At 37.7% G+C, this 20,909-nt stretch overlaps 1 protein-coding gene across 7 annotated transcripts in view; it reads left to right on the forward strand.

The window, feature by feature from the left end:
• Positions 1-4,839: 4,839 nt before the first annotated feature.
• The window catches only part of RIF1 (replication timing regulatory factor 1), a 57,262-nt gene continuing 41,192 nt past the window's right edge, over positions 4,840-20,909 (forward strand). For 6 of the 7 annotated variants that reach the window (XM_057744467.1, XM_057744469.1, XM_057744470.1 and 3 more), the window contains exons 1-9: positions 4,840-4,963; positions 5,711-5,789; positions 8,616-8,712; positions 9,832-9,959; positions 10,053-10,147; positions 11,006-11,195; positions 12,970-13,062; positions 17,340-17,478; positions 19,735-19,886. In XM_057744467.1, coding sequence (XP_057600450.1) covers positions 4,860-4,963; positions 5,711-5,789; positions 8,616-8,712; positions 9,832-9,959; positions 10,053-10,147; positions 11,006-11,195; positions 12,970-13,062; positions 17,340-17,478; positions 19,735-19,886 — 1,077 coding nt within the window. In that variant the 5' untranslated portion in view covers positions 4,840-4,859. The remainder of the gene's footprint in view (positions 4,964-5,710; positions 5,790-8,615; positions 8,713-9,831; positions 9,960-10,052; positions 10,148-11,005; positions 11,196-12,969; positions 13,063-17,339; positions 17,479-19,734; positions 19,887-20,909) is intronic. The other variant, XM_057744474.1, reaches the window with a different exon arrangement.

Consider the following 20,909-nt stretch of genomic DNA (forward strand, 5'->3'; position numbering starts at 1 on the left):
TGAAGGAACCATTCAGGTGCATATTAAAAATGCAGATTACTGGACTTGTCCAAGAATTTCTGATTCAGTAGGTCTGAGAGGTACAGTCCAGATATTTGCATATAGAGCTTTCGGGTGATTGTGATGCAATGATCCTGGAACCACACTTTGAAAAATATAACATTAAATTATTGTCGATGGACTGTAGCCTCATACTTTCAGTGTGGGCTAGGAAACCCATTTCAATGAAAAAGTGATGGTTTTTTTAGGAGGGGGTGGGAAGTATTCGTGGTTTTATAACATGTTTTATTTAAATCTGAGAAGCCAATGTTTCTATGGCTAACATTTCTGAATATTTATAGCATGTACCCACTCATTGTTTAAGCAATTTCCATGTATTAATTTACATATACCTCACAAGCCTATGAGGCAAGTGCAATGACTCCCATTTTACAGAAAAGGAAACTGAGGCATAAGAGGTTGAGTGACTTGCCGGTCACACAGCTAAGAAACCGTAGGGTCAGGATTCAAATCTGAGCAATCAGTCTCTGTTATGTTGCCCCTCTCTTTTCATTTGAGCTTGAAGGGGCTCAATTTTCTCATTTGAAAAAGAGTTGGCTTGGTCTTAAATGGTAGGAACTCTCTGTACAGCTCAGTGGAAAGCGTGTAACTATATGTACAGATAAAGCCTTTGGTCTGTTAAGGGATTAAAGCACCTCTTCCTACAATTGCATAACATTGTGGAGTAGGTCTGAATGCAAGGGTAGTAAATTTCATGATGGTCATGGGGCATGTTATTAGCTGCATATTTTTATTGTATATGAACTAATGATGAGATGAAATAATCTTAAAAAAAATTTTTCCCCATCTGTTAACTGTTGAAAAGTCCATCATAGGAAGAAAAAAAAAAAGAGTCCATCATAGGATCTTTTAGCAACACAGGATTAAAAAGCTAAAAAGATCTCAAAACCTGCCTTTCTTTAAATGAATCCAGTAAAATAGTCAATAGTTATTTTCGGTAATGTATCAAATGTCTCTCAGAACACTTATACTCCACAATTTTTAAATGACAAACATTAAACTAACTCATATATTTCAGAAAAAAACCGCCAATGCAATTTTTCAATTAATGTAATAATGTATTCATGTAATAAACACCAGTTAAATACCTACTATGTGCGAGGACCTATGTGCTGGGCACTAGGTAATAGCATTTATCATTTACTGAACTTTCATGTTGGTGTTTTCCTTCTCATTTTACTGAAGAAGACATGGCAAAGTTAAGCATTTGGGGGTAGATCTTAAATTACACAGTCGCAGAGCAGTATTTCAATCTTCACCTATTTGACTCCAAAACTGGGTGCACTGCATTAACTTTAGTTATCTGGATTAAAGATGGATACTTTATTTTACTAAATGATTGCTATAGGAGTCCTTTAAATAGTGAGTTTTCAGAGGACTCTTTATATTGAATTTTTCTTACAATGTTCAAGAGTAAATCTACCATGAAAACCATACCTCACAGGGCAGAGCTCATTAAATGTTGATGAATGAATGCAGCTCAAATAGATTAGCTTTGGGTTACACATGACTACATTAAAGTTCCCTAGTTTACTCTTTAAGCTTCACATCACTTATTTGTAAATCCAGCAAAATTACTTCATCTTAGAATTATTGTGAGGAATAAATGAGATCATGTATTAAAACATCTAGCACTCAGTAAAAAACAGTTAAAAAAAGCAATATTATAATCCTGAAATGATATGTGTAGGCCACAATCTGGGTTCCTAGTTGGACAGGTGGACAGATCTAAGAGCTATTAGGTAGGAAGAATCATTAGGACCACTAGGGCAAGTAGGAGAAAGGAGTCATTGATAGATGAGATCATAGGCTTGATCACTGCTGAATAATATGTGATTAAAGATAAGAATGGGAAAATTGGCAGGAATATTGGATTGAGGGTGCAAGGCTTTTCATCCTGAAGGAGATGTTCTGAGGAGAAACAAAGATATAGGATCCGGAGAAGCAAAGAAGATAGAAATTATTTGCGTGAATGGATGAAAGGATGGATAAATCAATACATGGACAAATTAACAAATTAATTTAAAATATTCACTGAGTGTCAGGTAGTAGAAATGTATTGCTCAATGGGAGCACGTCCGTGGTGGTGGCTTCAGAATTCCTATAAAAGAGAAGCTTGGGAGTAGCAATCTGGTTGGAAGGGTATCAGAAGGGTTTAGGTGGGGAATGAGATTTGTCTAGCCTCTATAATCTCATAGTACTTTAGATTGGACTGAGAAAACACCAAGGAACAGGGAAGGGGCACTGATTGAGAAAACAGCTGGAAATAATTTGCCTCAGGCTAACCCTCAACTCTGCCACTGAAGACATATATAACCAAATCAATGAGATACTCATTTAACAGTTTTATGTACGAAGAGCTATGTCAGCATGAAAGCAAAAACATTTAATTCTCTGTTAGGATAGAGTAGATGAGGGAAGGAGTTCATTAAAAGGTGTGATTTTAGTTGACTCATTTATGACACTTGAAAAATCGACTTAATGTTCTAAACACAAGTAACAACATAGACCTTCAAAGTTAGAAAAGTTAGAGATCCTGGCAGACTGTTGAGCACCTGGCTGAAGTGGAGGTCAGGCTGGAAGTGAAGCAGTGGCCCAATAATAGGCTTACATGCTATGCCCAGAGTTTTGAAATTCATCCTGTGATTGATGGGAACTGCTAAAGGATCTCAGGCATGGGAGCGACAATGATAAAATATTACAGAACACTTTAGAAAGATCATAGTTATACACATTTGAAAGAGGAGCAAGATGACCACCCCAACCTATTCTTTATAAATGAAGGATTAGAAAAAAAAAATGAGTAGAACAAAGGCCCTATACACAAGAAATTTACATTCTAGTGGGGAGAGGCAGACAATAAAAAATAGATACACAATGTAATATCAGATTGTGATAAGTGCTAGACAGAAGAGTAAAGCTGAGTAAGGCACACAAGATTGGGTGGAGTTACTTGTTTTAAGGCAAACTCAGTGTTTTTTCCACTAATCTCATAGCCACCATAAAAAATAGAGTTTAAAAATCCTCTGTTTCCAACACAATAGCTCCACTATACTGAAATCTCATGTTGCAAACCTGTCCATATTTTTCAGTCACTGTCTAATAACCTCCTTACCTTAAGTATTTGTGTTGTCTTGCCAAAGTCCAGAAAATGAGGTGCAAAGTCCCCTCTGAAGGTTAAAAAACTTGTACAGGCTACACTGAAAAGCTTTCTCTGCCATTACTTCTTATAGTGTTTCTACACTTCACCCAGACACAGCTTTTCACCATTTTTTGAGTCTTTGATTTCCATAGTTTGGCTCACAAGAACTTGTACGTCTTCTTCCCTCTCTTCCTTCATCTTTTTGTTTAAGAAACATGTTCCACGTTGAGTGCTTGGTTTGGCAGACACTTTGCTAGGTGCAGATAACAACAGAGGAGGGCAAACCACAGTCCTGAATTCTGGAACTGATAGTTATGCTGTGTGTGAATAATTAGGGCTCAAGGCAGGTGCCTGGAACCCGTGAGGCCAGAGTGGAAGGACCAGTTGCTGTTGGGCCTCAGCTGCCTGGTTTAAAGTTGATACAATTCTGTGCGCTGTGGAAAGTGCTCAGCGGTCTATAAAAAGGGTAAGAACTGACTTTCATTAAGGGTATATTGTAGTTTCTCCAAGTGTTAAGTGTTAGCCAAGTCCCACCCTTCAACACCTGAGGCCAATTACAAGAATGCAGATCCTAAATCCACAGAATCACAATGTCTAAGGGCGGGGCCCAGAAGTCAGCAGTTTTATCATGAATATCCCCAGGCCAGTGTTCCGTATACTCAACAATGAGGCCTCTGGCCTCTCCAACCTTTTCTCACTTAGCTTTCACCAGAAGTAGGTACTATTATCATTCCTATTTTACAGAGGAGGAAGTTGAGGCATAAAAGGTTGATTAACTGGCTAAGGTCACACGGAACTAGGATTGGAATCTAAGCCAATCTAAACGCACCTCTTAAACATCACAGTACAGTTATCTCCCTCGCTAAATGACTTGTTGCTAATACAAGTACTGGACTTGCAGTTTGAAGACCCACTAACTTTAGTCTGGTGAACTCGGGCGATTCGCTTACATTTTGAATTTCAAGTCCCCCGCCGGTTAAATTTGGGCGAAAACGCTCCCCCACCTGCAAGGTGACCTGAGGGGCAGGGCGGGGCAGCAGGAGGGGAAGGGAGGCGATCGATGACTCCGGCACACGGCGCTGCCTGTTGGATTGGCTCGAGCCTCTCCCGCCAGGCCTGTCCTGCTCCCGCGCGCGCCGGGGCCCGCCCCCGCCGCCATCTTGGCCGAGGAGGGAGCGGGCCGCACGCGTGAGTTAACAGCCCAAGCCGCGAAAGTCGACTTCTGGCCGCGTCCGGGTGCTGCCGGGCAGCGGCGGAGAGGACGCAGGCCTGTCTTCGTACGTTCCGGGGAATATCGGCGTCACAGTGCTAGGCGGCGAGGAACCCTCAGCCTGGTGCAACCTCTGCCCCCTCGCGGCGAGACGCCTCGCTCCCCGGGCTTCTCCCGCCCCCCGCCGGTCTCCTCCCCCTGTTGAAAGCTGCCCGGGAAAGTGGTGGCGGGAGCGGGCGCGGGCCGGAGCGCTGCGTGGGCCCGGGTGCGTGCTGCGGCGCGCAGGAGGAGGTTAGGATCTCGCGTGTGTGCGCCCGGGGCCCGGGGTGTGGACGCGGGCGGGCGCGCGGGTCTGGGGCCCGGAGTCAACGCCGGGCTGCCGCGGGGCTGTTTTCCATCGGTCACTGGCTCGTCTCCTCTTCCGGTCCCGGCCTCTGGGTGGCCGACATGACGGCCCCGGGCCAGAGTCCCCTCGCGCCGCTGTTGGAGACTTTGGAAGATCTTTCTGCCTCCCATGGAGAGCAGACCGACGCTTACCTGACCCTGACCAGGTGAGGCCTGCTTGGGGTGGGGGTGGGGCGCCCTGCCGGGTCTGGGGGAGAACGAGTCCGGGTGGGGCACGCGGAGCAGCCGGGTGTATTCTGGAAGTCCGGCAGGTGTGAGGACTCCCGGGTAGCTTGTGAGGCGCGGGGCGGGGGGGTGCGTGCTAGGTGACGTTCCCGGGTGCGGGTGCTGCTGCGCTTAAGGTGTCTGTCTGGAATGAGGAAGCCTGCGAGTGTGTTTTGTAAGCCAAGCCTTAAGAAAAGTTTGGTTGGAAGGGATCGTGCTGGAGTAGTGGATTTTCAGTGTAAGTCACCTGTTTTCGGACAGTGGGGGAACCCCGAGTTGGTATTTTAGTAGAGAGCAATAACTCGAGTTTTATTTTAATCGCAAATGCTTCACACTGCGTTTTTCTCCTGCAGACCATATTTTTCTGAGTTATCTGTGGTTATTTGGAAATTGCTAGGAAAGGGTAACAAGTGGTAAAAAAAACAGTACAGGTTCAGTAAGTTTTAGTAAATTTGTAACTAGGGATAGATTTCCTTTTTCCTTCATCTAGGGAAGCTGTCAAAACCTGTGTACAGTGTATGCACAAGTTATTCTGAGGATTTGTTCACATTTATATTCTTATATATTCTTAACTGGGTCAGTTAATTTACCAGTGTTCTAACATAATGTGCAAAAAGATTATGCAGGTATTTCATAGTTCATTTTTGTGCTTGCCATTTGCATAAACTTGTGTTCTTTCTGCTTTTAAGTCGTATGACTGGAGAAGATGGAAAAGAAATCGTTACAGAAATTGAGAAAAAACTTCCTCAGCTATTCAGAGTTTTAAAGGTATGTCTTTGTTGTAAATAGTAAAGAGATTTTTACTTTGTGGGGGAAAAAAGATTTTGCCAACTAATTCCAAAACTTTGAATTTAAAATAACAGCAAGGTTATTACAGTACTATTTGAGGACTTAACAGTGTATCAAGTGCTATCTTAATTATCTTGTTTTCTCTCACCTAATCCTCCCTGTTCCAGTGAGGCTACTCTTTAATTCGCACTTTGCAGAAGAAATTGGTTTAATGTGCCTAAATTTGCAGTGGCCACTTGAATCCAAAACTTGAACTCTTAACAAAAAAGCAGTGATCAGAGATTATTTAATCTGTTTTTTTCTCCTTTTGTAGAAATGTACTTTCTTTAAAATTAAAGAGTTATTTATTTTTGGCCGCATTCGGATTTTACTTGCTGCAAGAGGGCTTTCTCTATTTATGGTGAGCGAAGGCAACTCCTCAATGCAGCGTGAGGGCTTCTCATTGCAGTGGTTTCTCTTGTTGTAGAGCACGGGCTCTAGGTGCGTGGGCTTCAGTAGTTGTGACGCGTGGGCTTCAGTAGTTGTGACGCATGGGCTCAGTAGCTGTGGCTTGCGGGCTCTAGAGCACAGGCTGAGTAGTTGTGGAGCATGGGCTTAGTTGCTCCACAGCACGTGGGATCTTCCCGGCCCAGGACCTTTGTCCCCTGCATTGGCAGGTGGATTCTTAACCACTGTGCCCCCAGGGAAGTCCCAGGAATGTACTTCTAAATAAATGAATCTGTAATTTTGTCTTTGGTCTACTGTGTGGGTAACATTCATTTTTTTATCTTCACTCACCCTTAGCTTTTGCCACTCTTGCTTGGTTAAAAAAAATGTTATTATGGTTATCTTGTTTGCTTTTTTATAGGAAGGTTGTGTAATTTAAGATCAAACTGAGAACCTGTGTTCTTGTCCTCACTTGAGTATACTGTGGCTTTGTGACTTTCCTTAACACCTAACTTAATTTCCTTGTTAGAATGAAGAGATTGAACTAAATCTCCAAAGTTCCTTTGCGTTCCTATTTTTATGACCCTGTTGTGCTTTTAAGCGGAAGTATTCTGTCACGATATTTATTGTACATTTTAGCATGATTTCTGGCTAAATGTTATAGCATTGGGGGTACTGCCTTTCCTACCCTTAAATTATCCTGTTAGAGTCATTGATGCTTTTTGTTCATGTAAGCAAGAACTTTATTGTGTAGTAGTTCAAAACTTAATAGTATAAACAATATTAACGGTGTTATTTATTGTTCCATTTTTCTTCATTGTCATTTTTCACATTCCGGTGGTATATTTGTTATCATGGAGACATGCGTTAATATATTTGGTATTTGAGAGCACATAGGATCAGAAATTTATTTGCATGCATTTTGAGTCAAGTTGCATTGTTTGTAAATAGGGTTTTTTTTTTTTCTTTTTTTTAATTGAGATACAGTTAACATACAATAAACTGCATATATTTAGAGCATACAATTTGGTATCCCAATCTCCCAAGTCATTCTGTAAATAGGGTTTTAACTAAAATGCCTGATAAATATTTAGAAGCATCTGGGTGGTTAATGATAGGACAATCAAAAGTTAATCACACACGTGCTAGCTACTATCTAGGCGATATAGTTGTAGCTCTCATAGTCTCAAGTGTTTAAGACTGTCTATTGTGGTTGTCTAAACTGATTGCTTTAATATCTCTTATGTCTCAGGGTTTAGTATTTTGGATGTTTGGTTTGATTAATTATAAAAGGGGTGCTCCAGGGAAGTGTCTTTTTCTATTTTATTACTGACATTTACCATTTTTCCTGGTCAAGAGTAGTGAATAGTCATGGATTCCTTGGATATTTGGTTCAGAGAAATGGGGAGATTTGGAGATAAATCACTTAGGAATAGGAAGTGGAACCAAGAAAGATTAACGGTTACAAGTAAATATAGGGTTGGGGCATGGCAAGACTCCCTTTGACAGGTTTGGGATTTTATAGCTTTTACATGCAGAATATGGGTTGGACTTTGAATTCCAGATGGTCATGGATTCAAATTCTCCTATCTGTGAAGCATTGAGAATGTTTAAATCTCCTAGCACTTTAGCTACTTAGTAACTATTACATTCTAACTCCTTCCCTCTCTGTGTTAGAGGTGTCCCTCCACTCTATAGCTAGTATGTCAGCTTTTGCTTTTGAGTCTTTTGCTTACTTTTTGAAGAAGGGCTTTGTTCCTGCTCTTCCTGTCTAGTGTCTTCAGCATCTTCCATTTGTTGGCTTTTTTTTTTTTTTTTTGCTTTCAGGTGTGTGGAGATATTCCTTTTTTTTCTTTTTTTTGATTTCATTTATTTGTTTATTTGCTGCATTGGGTCTTTGTCGCTGCACGGGCTTTCTCTAGTTGTAGCGAGTGGGGGCTACTCTTTGTTGCTGTGTGCGAGCTTCTCATTGCGGTGGCTTCTCTTGTTGCAGAGCAGGGTCTCTAGGCGTGCAGGTTTCAGTAGTTGTGGTATGTGGGCTTAGTTTGCTCTGCGGCATGTGGAATCTTCCCAGCCCTGGGATGGAACCCGTGTCCCCTGCATTGGCAGGCAGATTCTTAACCACTGCGCCAACTGGGAAGCCCTGGAAATGTTCTTTTAAGAAAATTATTCTTTATTTAGCTAATGTTTACCTGGTTTCCCTCTTTCTTTGCCAAGCCCAATCCTTGGCCTCCTAATCTTATTCCTTTTTAATCTGCTCTCAAAGATTTGTTGATTGTTGGGATTAAGATGTAAATTTGTTGTTTAATCAGCTTCTGCTGTCTAAAAATTGATTTACAGTTGTACTTGTTTGTAACAAATGTGATTTTGTTTTCAAAGACTCACATTATCAGTCAAAACTCAGAGCTCAGTAGTGCCGCTCTACAGGCCTTGGGGTTTTGCTTATATAATCCCAAAATTACCTCTGGATTATCAGGTAAATTTATTGTCATATAATATTTCTAGTGTTTATAGTTTAATACTGTTAAAAGTACTGTTATCTCTTTATTAGTTTCATAACCTGTAGTTTAGGATTTGCTTTTGAGAGTGTTTAGAGTATATCATTGTTGAAAGATTTCTTTTTCTTAGACATAGCTCTTTGATACCATGAAGTTTGCTTTAAAAGAAAGTAAAATAAATTATTTAAAAATAATTGTTGAGAAAACTGAACCTTCGCCTTTATAAAAACACACCTGCTTTGAAAGTTTATAATTAGATGGAATTAATTTTGGAAGTTAGATGGTCATTTATTTTACCCAAGCATGCATTAAGGAACTTGCTAATTTGAAAAGTTCTTTCACGTAGTGGTAAATGAGATAATTTGGAGCTAAAAGTGATAATGAGAGCATAGGATCTGATGCTTTTCTGAGTTTTCAAGCATCTGTGGCCCTCTGTATCCTTGGATGCAAAACCCACGGATATGGAGGGATGAGTACTGCGCCATTTTATGTAAGGCACTTGAGCATCTCTTGGATTTTGATATTCTGGAGGGGGTGGTCTAGAACTAATCTTCCATGGATATCGGGGGGGGGGGGGGGGGCTGTAATCTTAATTGCTGTTCTGTAAGTAGCTTGTCTTGATAAAGGAAACCTGGGAGGTGATCTTTAGAGAGGGGAAATTAGGAATACGGAATAAGGATATCAGACAGTTGTTACCATATTTTTTTTCCTGAGGGAAAAGTTTCCGCTTTTTCTTTTTTATATATAGAAATGTTAGCAATCTAAAGTAGGAGTTGTTCATTTTGGAGCAGAGATATAGAATTCATAATGTCTTGCCAAAAATTAACTTGTATGTTCAAAGCTAATAATAAGACCTTATAGAAATATTTTAGTTGAAAAATATCTGATTTGGGAGTCTACTATCTTGTTTTCTCTGAGAATACTTTCTCTCTGACCTGAATTTTGTGTTTTGGGAAGAAGTTTGATACCAGCATTGATTCTCTGGACATACATTTAATTTTTTGACATTGAAAGGATCAGGGTTTTTCTCTGTTTTTATGTTAGAGATTTTAAAGGATGTAAATGATTCCACGTAATTAAAACTGCTTATTTTTCAGAGACAAATATTCAAGAACTGCTTTCAAAATTGAATGATATTGTTAAGAGTTCAGATAAAAATGTACGTACTAGGGCACTTTGGGTGATATCCAAGCAGACGTTTCCCACTGAAGTTGTTGGCAAAGTAGTGAGTATAGTTTTTGTATATGTCTTCTTAACCACATGCTAGTTAAGAAATTCAGGTTTATTCAGTTTGTATTTATTTGGTTTTGTCTTTCAGGTATCCAGTATAATTGATTCTTTAGAAATAGTCTTTAATAGAGGAGAGATGCATTCTGCTGTTGTGGATTATGAAGCATTAAATGTCATCATAAGGTATGAGTTTGGATGCTGTGGAATTTAGAAGAATAGTTTCAGTAAATTTAGAATTTAAGGAGTAGTCTTTTGGGACTTGCATTTGAGCTAAACATTAAAAGAAGGAAATGTCTTCTAGATTGAAAGTCAAAAAGTAACAGGAAGAAGGAAGTAGATATGCATAAGTTATTAGGTTTCTTTATTTTTACTGAGACAGTCTTAAAAATACAGCCTTGGTTATGTTGCTGCTGCTAACACAGTTCTGGTTTTAAAAATTATCTCTGTTAAAGCTTTTGCAAGAGTTTAAAAAATAATAGAGACTTCTAAGTAGGCTGTAGCAGGTATTTAGGAAAGTATTAAACAATTCCTAACAGCAGATGAGGGGAACAGGAAAATCCCTTGTCTTCTTCCTACCTATCCTTGCTTTTCATAATGGATATGCTGACAGCACAAACTGTTGATATGCTTTGTCTTAACTTATTCTTCATTCTTTGAAAATTTTCTTTAGTTGTTGAGTTATATGCTTTACTACTTAGTGTTCTGATGCCCTGATTGATATTCAGTGTATCACGATTCTCTAGCTGTCCTCTCCTATAAGAATATTGAATTCAATTGTGTAAAAATAATTAGTATTTAAAATCTTTTTATCTGAAGGACAGATGATGTGTTCTCATTTGAAAAATTTATAAAAACAATAGAGAAATCTACAAATTGGAAATTAAAAATTAGATCTGTTTTGGTGTGTGTATATATGTATATAGTGTTCTAAAAACAAATGGACCATACTGTGCACATTTCTGTGTACTTGTTTATTTTCCTGGTACTTTAGACATAAAAGGTGAGGGCAAACTCATTTAGTCATTGATTTCTCTATCACAGGCTAATTGAACAAGCCCCAATTCAAATGGGAGAAGAGTCAATTAGGTGGGCAAAATTGGTCATACCTTTAGTGGTTCATTCAGCCCAGAAGGTACATTTGCGGGGAGCTACTGCTCTAGAGATGGGAATGCCATTGTTGCTTCAGAAACAACAAGAAATAGCATCTATCACAGAGCAGCTTATGACTACCGTGAGTAATACTTTAAGGATTTCTTGGATACTGCATTGTAAGGTTTTGCACCAAGCTTAGGGCTCATATTGGTGTAATTGCACTGTGATTAGGAAGTTCCTCTTTGAATTAAAACAGAATTGGTTAAGTTAATGTAGTCATACTGCTCCTGTATTACAGTAAGGAAGGGAGCTGTCTCTTTCAGTGTTGTTACAATCCAGGCATTTTACCCCATTCCCAAAGAACGGTGATTACAAGAAATTACATTTTTGGAAAAGGGAGAGCATTAACTGATTTATTGTTATCTGGATTGTTATAGCATAATCTCAGGAGATACATATTTAATGCATACAAGTGTATCTAGTGTGTGTGCAGTTTCTTAAAGTTATTATTTGCCCCAGGTTTTGGGTTTTCAGCCTTTCTTATATTTATTGAGCAGCCGTTCTATACTGGACATTGTTTTAGTCACTGTGTAGAGCAGTGAACGAAAGCAAAAGAGCTTATTTTCTAGTAGGAGAGATAATAAAGTATACAGTATATTTAGTAAAGAGCATTATGGAAAACAGCAGGGACTGGATGGAAAGTGCCATCGGAGAGGAAGGGTGAGGTGGTCAGCGAAGGAAAAAGAATAGGTTATTTGTATGGTGATTTGAAGACTATACAGGAGTTAGCTACTTGAATAATATGCAGTAAGCTCATTTGAGGCAGGAGGAGCCATAAGAGCAAAAGACCTTGTTCTGATACGAGTTCTTGGTTGTGTTTGGTGAACATTAGGCAGTATGATAGAGTGAATGAGGATGAGAGGAGTAGGAGATGATGTCAGAAACAGGGCCAAATCACAAAGGATCTTGGGGGACATTGTAAGGCATCTGGTTTTTACTCTGGGTTATATTGGAAACCGTATTTGAAGGTTTTGAGTCTACGAGGGATACGCATACTAGCTGGTTTTAAAGGGATCATTCTGCCTGTGTTAAGGAAAAACTCTAGTGGGGGTTGAGCAGTAGGACTAGGAAAACTAGTTGGGAGATATTACAGTAATCCAGGTGGTGGGGGAGACTTCCAGATTCTAAAACCTGGGGTTTTGTTTGTTTATTTTTTAAAATTTAGGATACCTCATGGTAATGTTTGGAGTCTAAAAGCAACTCCAGTGTTTTTGTAAGTTTTTTTATTCTGATAAATTTATTAATTTTTTAAGAGCATATACAGTCAGCCCTTGAACAACTTGAGTTTAATCCATGTATAATTTATAGTTCGCCATCTGTATTCATGGTTCTTCTGCATCCTTGGATTCAGCCAACCATGGACTGTGCAGTACTGTAGTATTTACTATTGAAAAATGTCTGTGTAGAAGTGGAACACATAGTTAAAATTGACGTCATTCAAGGGTCTGCTGTTTAAAATTCTTAATAAATTTGAACTTAAATTTTCTCAGATGTGTTACCCATGAAGCTATTAATGTATTTTTAAAGTTAGTGGAGTGAGAAGTTAAAACATTATTATTTGAACTCTAATGATATGCATGCTGAAATTTTTAGAGGAAAGTATATTGGTAGGGGGGAGCAAAGCTGTATTGGTGGAAGAATGGGCAGATATGTGACAAGACAAGCATAGTAAAATGTTAGTGGTATTTCTACTTGGTTATTTAATGTAAAAAACTCTTATCAGCTTTGCTGCGTGTGAGAGTTTTCCTGGTAAAATATTGGGAAAAGTTACTTGGCTGAGACAGTCAATTTAATACTACATTCTTTTCCTTTCCAAGAGTCTTTTTGGTAAATATTTTTGCTTTTGTTTTCAGAAATTACTTTCAGAACTTCAGAATCTATTTATGAGTAAAAATGAGACTTATGTGTTAAAATTATGGCCTTTGTTTGTCAAACTTCTTGGGAAGGTAAGTCCACAGTTAATGAACAGTTTTTACATGCCAGACTTTTTAATTTCTTAACTTTCCGTACTATGGGCGATCTTCATTATTCATGCATACTGTATATGAAAATTACTGAAACTTATTTGTAAATCCAGCATCAGTATTTGTGCTGCTTTTGCAGTCAACTGTAGACATGTAGAGTGGCAGAAAATTTGAGTTCTACGGCATGCATGTTCCCAGCTGAGGTTGAGCAAGATTGTGTTCTGCCTTTTTGCTTCAGTTCTTTTTTTTTTAAATAAATTTATTTATTTAATGGCTGCATTGAGTCTTTGTTGCTGCACGTGGGCTTTCTCTAGTTCGGTGAGCAGGCATTGCAGTGGCTTCTCTGGTGGCCGAGCATGGGCTCTAGGTTCGTGGGCTCCAGTAGTTGTGGCACATGAGCTCAGTAGTTGTAGCTTGTGGGCTCTAGAGCTCAGTAGTTGTGGCACGTGGGCTTAGTTGCTCTGTCGTATGTGGGATCTTCCTGGACTAGGGATCGAACCTGTGTCCCCTGCATTGGCAGGCGGATTCTTAACCACTGAACCACTGGGGTAGTCCTGCTTCAGTGTTTGTTTGTTTTTTTTTTTCTTTTTAGAACTTTTATTGAAATACAGTTAACAGACAATAAACAGCATATATTTAGAATGTACAATTTGGTATCCCAGTCTCCCAATTCATTCTCCCCCCCAACCCTCCCTGCTTTCCCCACTTGGTGTCCATATGTTTGTTCTCTACATCTGTGTCTCTATTTCTGCCTTGCATTTCCTCTTTCATAGTTGTTAGCATTTGCCTTATGTATTGACGTGCTCTTATATTGGGTGCATATATATTTATAATTTTTATCACCTCTTCTTGGATTGATCCCTTGATCTTTATGTAATGTCCTTTCTTGTATCTTGTAACATTTTTTATTTTAAAGTCTATTTTATCTGATATGAGTATTGCTACTCCAGCTTTCTTTTGATTTCCATTTGCATGGAATATCTTTTTCCATCCTTTCACTTTCCATCTGTATGTGTCCCTAGGTCTGAAGTGAGTCTCCTGTAGGCAGTATATATATGGGTCTTGTATCCATTCAGTCAGTCTGTGTCTTTTGGTTGGTGCCTTTAGTCCATTTACATTCAAGGTAATTATTGATATGTATGTTCCTATTACTATTTTCTTAATTGTTTTGTTGTTGTTTCTGTAGGTCCTTTTCTTCTCTTATGTTTCCTGCTTAGAGAAGTTCCTTTAGCATTTGTTGTAGGGCTGGTTTGGTGGTGCTGAATTCTCTTAGCTGTTGCTTGTCTGTAAAGCTTTTGATTTCTCTGTCAAATCTGAATGAGATCCTTGCTGGGTAGAGTATTCTTGGTTGCAGGTTCTTCCCTTTCCTCACTTTAAATGTATTATGCCACTCCCTTCTGGCTTGCAGAGTTTCTGCTGAGAAATCAGCTGTTACCCTCATGGTAGTTCCCTTGTATGTTATTTGCCGTTTTTCCCTTGTTGCTTTTAATAACTTTTCTCTGTTCTTAATTTTTGTCAATTTGACTACTATACGTCTTGGTGTGTTTCTCCTTGGGTTTATCCTGCTTGGGACTCTCTGCCCTTCCTGGACTTGGGTAGCGATTTCCTTTCCCATGTTAGGGAAGTTTTCAACTATAATCTCTTCCAGTATTTTCTCGGGTCCTTTCTCTCTCATCTCCTTCTGAGATCCCTATAATGCGAATGTTGGTGCGTTTAACATTGTCCCAGAGGTCTCTTAGGCTGTCTTCAGTTCTTTTCATTCTGTTTTCTTTATTCTTTTCCACATCGGTGATTATCACCATTCTATCTTCCAGGTCACTTATTCGCCCTTCTGCCTCAGTTAATCTGCTACTGGTTCCTTCTAGTGTATTTTTCCTTTCAGTTATTGTGTTGCATATTTCTGTTTGTTTGCTCTTGAATTCTTCTAGGTCTTTGGTAAACTTTTCAATCTTTGCATCCAGTCTTTTTTCAAAGTCCTGGATCATCTTCCCCATCATTACTCTGAATTCTTTTTCTGTAAGAGTGCCTATCTCCTCTTCATTTAGTTGTGTTTCTGGTGTTTTATCCTGTCCCTTCATCTGGTACAAAGTCCTCTGCTTTTTCATTTTCTTTCTCTTTCTGTGGCTGTGGTTTTCAGTTGCACAAGATGAAATACTGCTGATACTGCTTGATTCTGCTGTCTGCCTTCTTGTGGAGGAAGCTATCTAGGAGGGAGGCTTGTGTGTCCTGCTTCAGTTCTTAATGTCCTTTAAACACTTGTCCATTTCATGACCCATTTAGTGCCACATTTTTCACGTTTTGTGCTTTTTCTTGGTGATTTCAGTTTTAAATGGCCCCCAAGTGTAGTGCTGAAATGCTATCTGTGGTTGCTAAGCAGGGGAACTGCTGTGATGTGCCTTAGGGGGAAATACATGAGTTAGATAAACTTTGTTAAGACATGAGTTACAGTGCTGTCTGCTTTGAGTTCAGTGTTAGTGAATCAACAATATATATTAAATAAGATGTCATTAAACCAAAACAAACATAAAACAAGGTTGTGTGTCAAGTGGTTGATGAAAATGTGATCAGAGGCTTTCAGGAACCTCCTGCATTTTCCCTAGAGGCCATGGCTCAGTATTTGCTAATATAGTGTAGAGGCAACTTTATAGAACATAACTATGGTGAACAATGAGAATCGACTGTATGTTCTCTCTTTAAGCCAGGTATTTTGGTGGGGGAGGGGGTATAATTGTCTTTATTGTGGTAAATAAACATAGCATAATATTTATCATAACCATGCTAAATATACAGTTCAGTGACATTAAAAGCATTTACAGTTGTGTAAACATCACCACTATCTCTACCCAGAACTTTTTCATCATCCCCACCAAAAATATACGTGTTAAATAAAGTGATTCCCTCTGCCCCTCTGCCTGTAGCCCATCGTAACCTCTATTCTGCTTTCTCTCTGGATTTACTAATTCGTAAGTTTTGATCTTTGATCCATTTGAATTTATTTTTGTATATGGTGTAAGGCAAGGGTCCAGCTTCATTTTTTTTTTGCATGTGGATACTCAGTTTTCCAAGCACCATTTGTTAAAAACACTGTTCTTGTTGGATGGTCTTGGCACTCTTGTTGAGAACTAATTGACTATACATGAGAGTATTTTTGGGATCCCTATTCCATTGGTCTTTTATGTTTCTTCTTATGCCATTACCATATGCTTTAATTATGTAGTGTTGTAGTAGGTTTGGAAGTCAAGGAAGTGAGTTATGCAGCTGTATAATTTTTTTTCTCAAAATTGTTTTTGCTATTTGGGGCTCTTTGCAATTCCATTATGAATTTTTGAGGATCAGCTTTTATTTTTCAGTGAAAAAGGCCTTTGGAATTTTGATAGAGATTGTGTTGAATATGTAGATTGCTTTGGGTAGTATTGACATTTTAATGATGTTAAATCTTCCTATTCGTGAACACGGGATGGTTTTCCATTTATTTAGGTCTTTTCAAATTTCTTTCTTCAGTACTTCGTAGGTTTTAGTTTAAAAGTCTTTCACCTATGATTAGATTTATTTCTAAGTGTTTAATTCTTTTTAGGTGCTATTGTAAATGGAATTGCTTTCCTAATTTCCCTTTTAGATTGTTTGTTGCTTTTGTGTAGAACCACAACTGATTTCTGTGTGTTTGTCTTATACTCTGCAGCATTGCTGAAATTATTTTATTAGCTCTAGTAGCTTTCTTGTGGATTTTTGTGAATTTCTCAGCCAGTTTTTTTGTTTGTTATTTATATTCTGTTCAGATTGTGTAGACTATAGTCACTTACGACTGTTAATGTTCTTTTTGTGTATTTTTTCTTGGAATGCATCGTTTGTCATTTATCCATCTTTTACTTAACTGTTTTTCCTGCCTGTTTCAGTGTATTTGAAAAGATTAGTTTCAGAATTTGTTTCTTATTTTTTCTCTAATATTCAAATTTTTTCATATGAATACTTTTTTTAATATTTTAATATGTTGGTAAAATTTGGGATTTATCTAACATTCCTAGTACTCTCTGATGTTTTAGAAATGTTGTATATTATGCATTACCTACTTCATGGAGCTTTATATTTTGTGATCTAGAATTTTGAATATACATACAAAATTCAGTACTTTAAAAAGTTGAAATTCCTTAGATTTTACATAGTTAACACTGGATGAATTAAATGAGTGATGATAGTGCCTATATATTGTTTCAGGCAGGTAAGTAACTTTAAGTAACTTCTTAATGGTTTTTCCTTTTTAGACCTTGCATCGAAGTGGGAGTTTCATCAATTCTCTATTACAGCTAGAAGAACTGGGATTTCGCAGTGGAACACCCATGATTAAAAAAATAGCTTTTATTGCTTGGAAGAGTTTAATAGATAATTTTGCTTTAAATCCAGGTAAGTCATATTTTTAAATTTTGATTTTGTTATGACTTTTACTTAAGATGAAGAACAAAACTTCTCTGATTTTGGGGGGGGGCTTTATATTGAATATTTTCCTATCATTGACTATTTTAAGGGAATAAATTTGTAGCCAAAAATAGAAATCACAGACCAGGCATTATTGAAAATCACAGATGTAAAATTTATTTTATGCTATTTCAAAAACTGAACAAAGTGACAAATGCCGTTTGTGGCTTTCTTAGTGAATTCCAGCACTTATTTGAGCACTTCACATACTTCTCATTTAATCATCACAGTAGACCTCAGAGGATAAGTATTATCGCTGTTTTAGAAAGATTAAGTAGTTTATCAAGGTCATACAGCCAGTAGAGGGTAGCAGACAATTGTGATTGCTATGGAGTAAAAGTATCAGTGAACCCTTACCTTTTTATAGTCCATTGGAGGTGCTTGATACATGAATGAGAAAGTATTTCACCCCAAAGTGGGTCAGTATGAGTACCTACTTTTTTTTTTTTTTTTTTTTTTTTTTATTTTATTTTTTTGGGGGTGCACCAGGTTCAATCAACTGTTTTTATACACATATCCCCATATTCCCTCCCTTCCTTGACGCCCCCCCCCCCCTCGAGTCCCCCCATGAGTACCTACTTAACTGGGTAGTTAATCTTAGGTATAATTGATATAGGATCTGCTAAATAATGTTGATTTCATCCTGTGTTTTCTCTTGCCAAAGAACCATTGATAATCTTTTCTTTCCTTTAAAAATGTGTTTTGTAAATAACTATTTGCATTAAATACAACTGCTTTTATTGAAAATACTGCCAGGCACAGATTTTAATTGGAAATGTCACCTTTTTTTGGTTATTGTTTGTGAACCTTCAGTGTGTGAGGTATTGAGGATTGAAAATACTGGAATTATGTATAGTTGAGTGTTAAAGCATAAAATAGCAGTGACTTAAGATAAATAAAATACTATCTCATTTGTCATAAGTCAAGCTAGAGAGTCTATCACTGGTATTATGGATCCAGGAAGTCATTAAGGAATCACATGCCTGTGTTTCTGTTGTCACCTTCAGGATGCCTTAATTGCAGACTACAGGAAGGAGGGGAAGGCAGCAGGGGCAAAATGAACTTCTTCCCAGCTGAGTCAGCTATCTATAAACATTTCAGAAATTCCACATACACTTCCACTTAAATCTCATTGGGAGAATGGCTAAATGGGAGACTAGATAAAACAGTCAAAAAGTGGACAGCCACCACTGTTCTGAGTGAAAGCAAATCTTGTAACTAAGAGAGAATGGGTTATTGCACAGTAGTTGTTGATACTCCTCTTCTCATAGAACAGTTCAAGAAGGGTTAGAGGATTTGTTTCCACAGTGGTCTGACTTTATTTTCTTTTAAAAATGTTAATTGAAAGCCGAATGGCAGAATAATTGTAAGAAACATTGGTGAGTGTTACTTCACCAAGTACATGGCTTGACAGATGTTTTACAATCCTTTTAAATCCTTTTAATAAGTTGATTGAGCACAGACTATATTATTTGATATATACTATCACACTGACATAGTAAACACTTCTGGTGTAAATATTTAAAGAAGTGTGTTTAATATTTGTGTGGAATCTGATTATTATTAGTGTAGAGTAGACCTAAATCTAAATGAATATTTAGATTTCCAAAATCTCGTTAATTGCACCAACCGTTAAAATGTTTGATAAAATAACTTACTAGTAAATTTTTTTAATTGACACCTTTTTTTCAGGTGAAAATATGCCTCCGTTTTTTAATCTGTGTAATGAGAATACTACAGTAACTTGGAAAGAGTTTCTCAACATTTTAGCATATTAGGCTGGGCAGTTTGTTGTGAACTGCCCTGTGTGTTAGAGGAAGTTCAGCAGCATCCCTGGATGCAGCCCACTAGATACTAGTAGCAGTCTCCATATCCCTGCCTCCCAGTTGTAACAGCCAAATATATTGCAGACATTGCTGAATGGTGGAAAAATCACACTTGGCACTTGGTATCTAATAATTATTATTTTTTAAAATAAGCCTTGTTAAGTATTGTGACCTGGCTGTACTAGAGTTTGTCAAGCTGAAAATTTTGTGTAGAACAGGAACAGCTGGTGATTTAAACAAAAATTTTTTTTAATCTATTCTCTTGCTATAGTAGGACTATTGCATACTGTCATTCTTAAAGTTTAATCTTTAGCTCTTAAATGTTTTTACCTGGATGCTTATTTTATTTTCTTTTAAGAAATACTCTGTAGTGCAAAAAGACTGAAGTTGTTAATGCAGCCTTTGAGTTCTATCCATGTGAGAACAGAAGCTTTAGCGCTGACAAAAGTAGAAGTCTGGTGGTATTTATTGATGAGACTAGGACCTCATCTTCCTGCTAATTTTGAACAGGTAACATTACAGGTGTTGATTATAATACTCTATGTGTTTTTTCTTATTAATGTGTTCCTAAATTCTTACCAGTCTAACCTTTCAGTGCTGTTTTTGCTGTGTTAGCAGACCACATTATATAAAAGATTTTTTTCACCCTGACACAAAACTTGAGTTCATTTCCCTCAAAGGATATTCTCCAGTTGTCTGAAATGGAGCCTCTAAAACCTTTTTAATCAGTAGACATGCAAATATCTATTGTTACTCTACAGGCATTAAGAAAGTTTTTTTAAAGGAATTGCATATGACTTAGAATAGAATTGAGAGTAGAGTCAGCATGACTGAAATAGAAATCATGTGTTACACTGGGTAGATGCAAAGTTGGATCAATTCTAATTTTTTGTATCTCCTTTTTCTAGGCTACATAGTGATAACCAATCATTTAATCCCATTGTAGCTTTTCATTATTGTTACACATGAGTTTACAGATTCCTTTAGATTTTGATATCCTTGCTGCATTTAAACATAAAGCTTAATCTTATTTTTATTTAAGTAGAAAAGGGTAGCTCTGATAGCTGCTATTGTTATTTAAAATTTTTTATTGACATATAGTTAATTTACCTGTTGTATTACTTTCTGGTGTACAGCAAAGAGATTCAGTTATATACATATATATATTCTTTTTCATATTTTCCATTATTATAGGATATTGAATACAGTTCCTTGTGCTATACAATAGGACCTTGTTATTTATCCATTCCGTATATAATAGTTTGCATCTGCTAATCCCAAACTCCCATTCCGTGGGTTTTTTGTTTTTTTTTTATTTTTTTACAATAAACTGCATATATTTAGAATGTACAATTTGGTATCCCAATCTCCCAATTAATTTCCCCCCCAACCCTCCCCACTTTCCCCACTTGGTGTCCATGTTTGTTCTCTACATCTGTGTCTCTATTTCTGCCTTGCAAACTGGTTGACTTGTACAATTTTTCTGTAGTCCACATGTATGTGTTAATATACGATATTTGTTTTTCTCTTTCT

The sequence above is a fragment of the Hippopotamus amphibius genome, chromosome 8 (assembly GCF_030028045.1).
Source record: "Hippopotamus amphibius kiboko isolate mHipAmp2 chromosome 8, mHipAmp2.hap2, whole genome shotgun sequence".
In the NCBI taxonomy this organism is placed as follows: Eukaryota; Metazoa; Chordata; class Mammalia; order Artiodactyla; family Hippopotamidae; genus Hippopotamus; species Hippopotamus amphibius.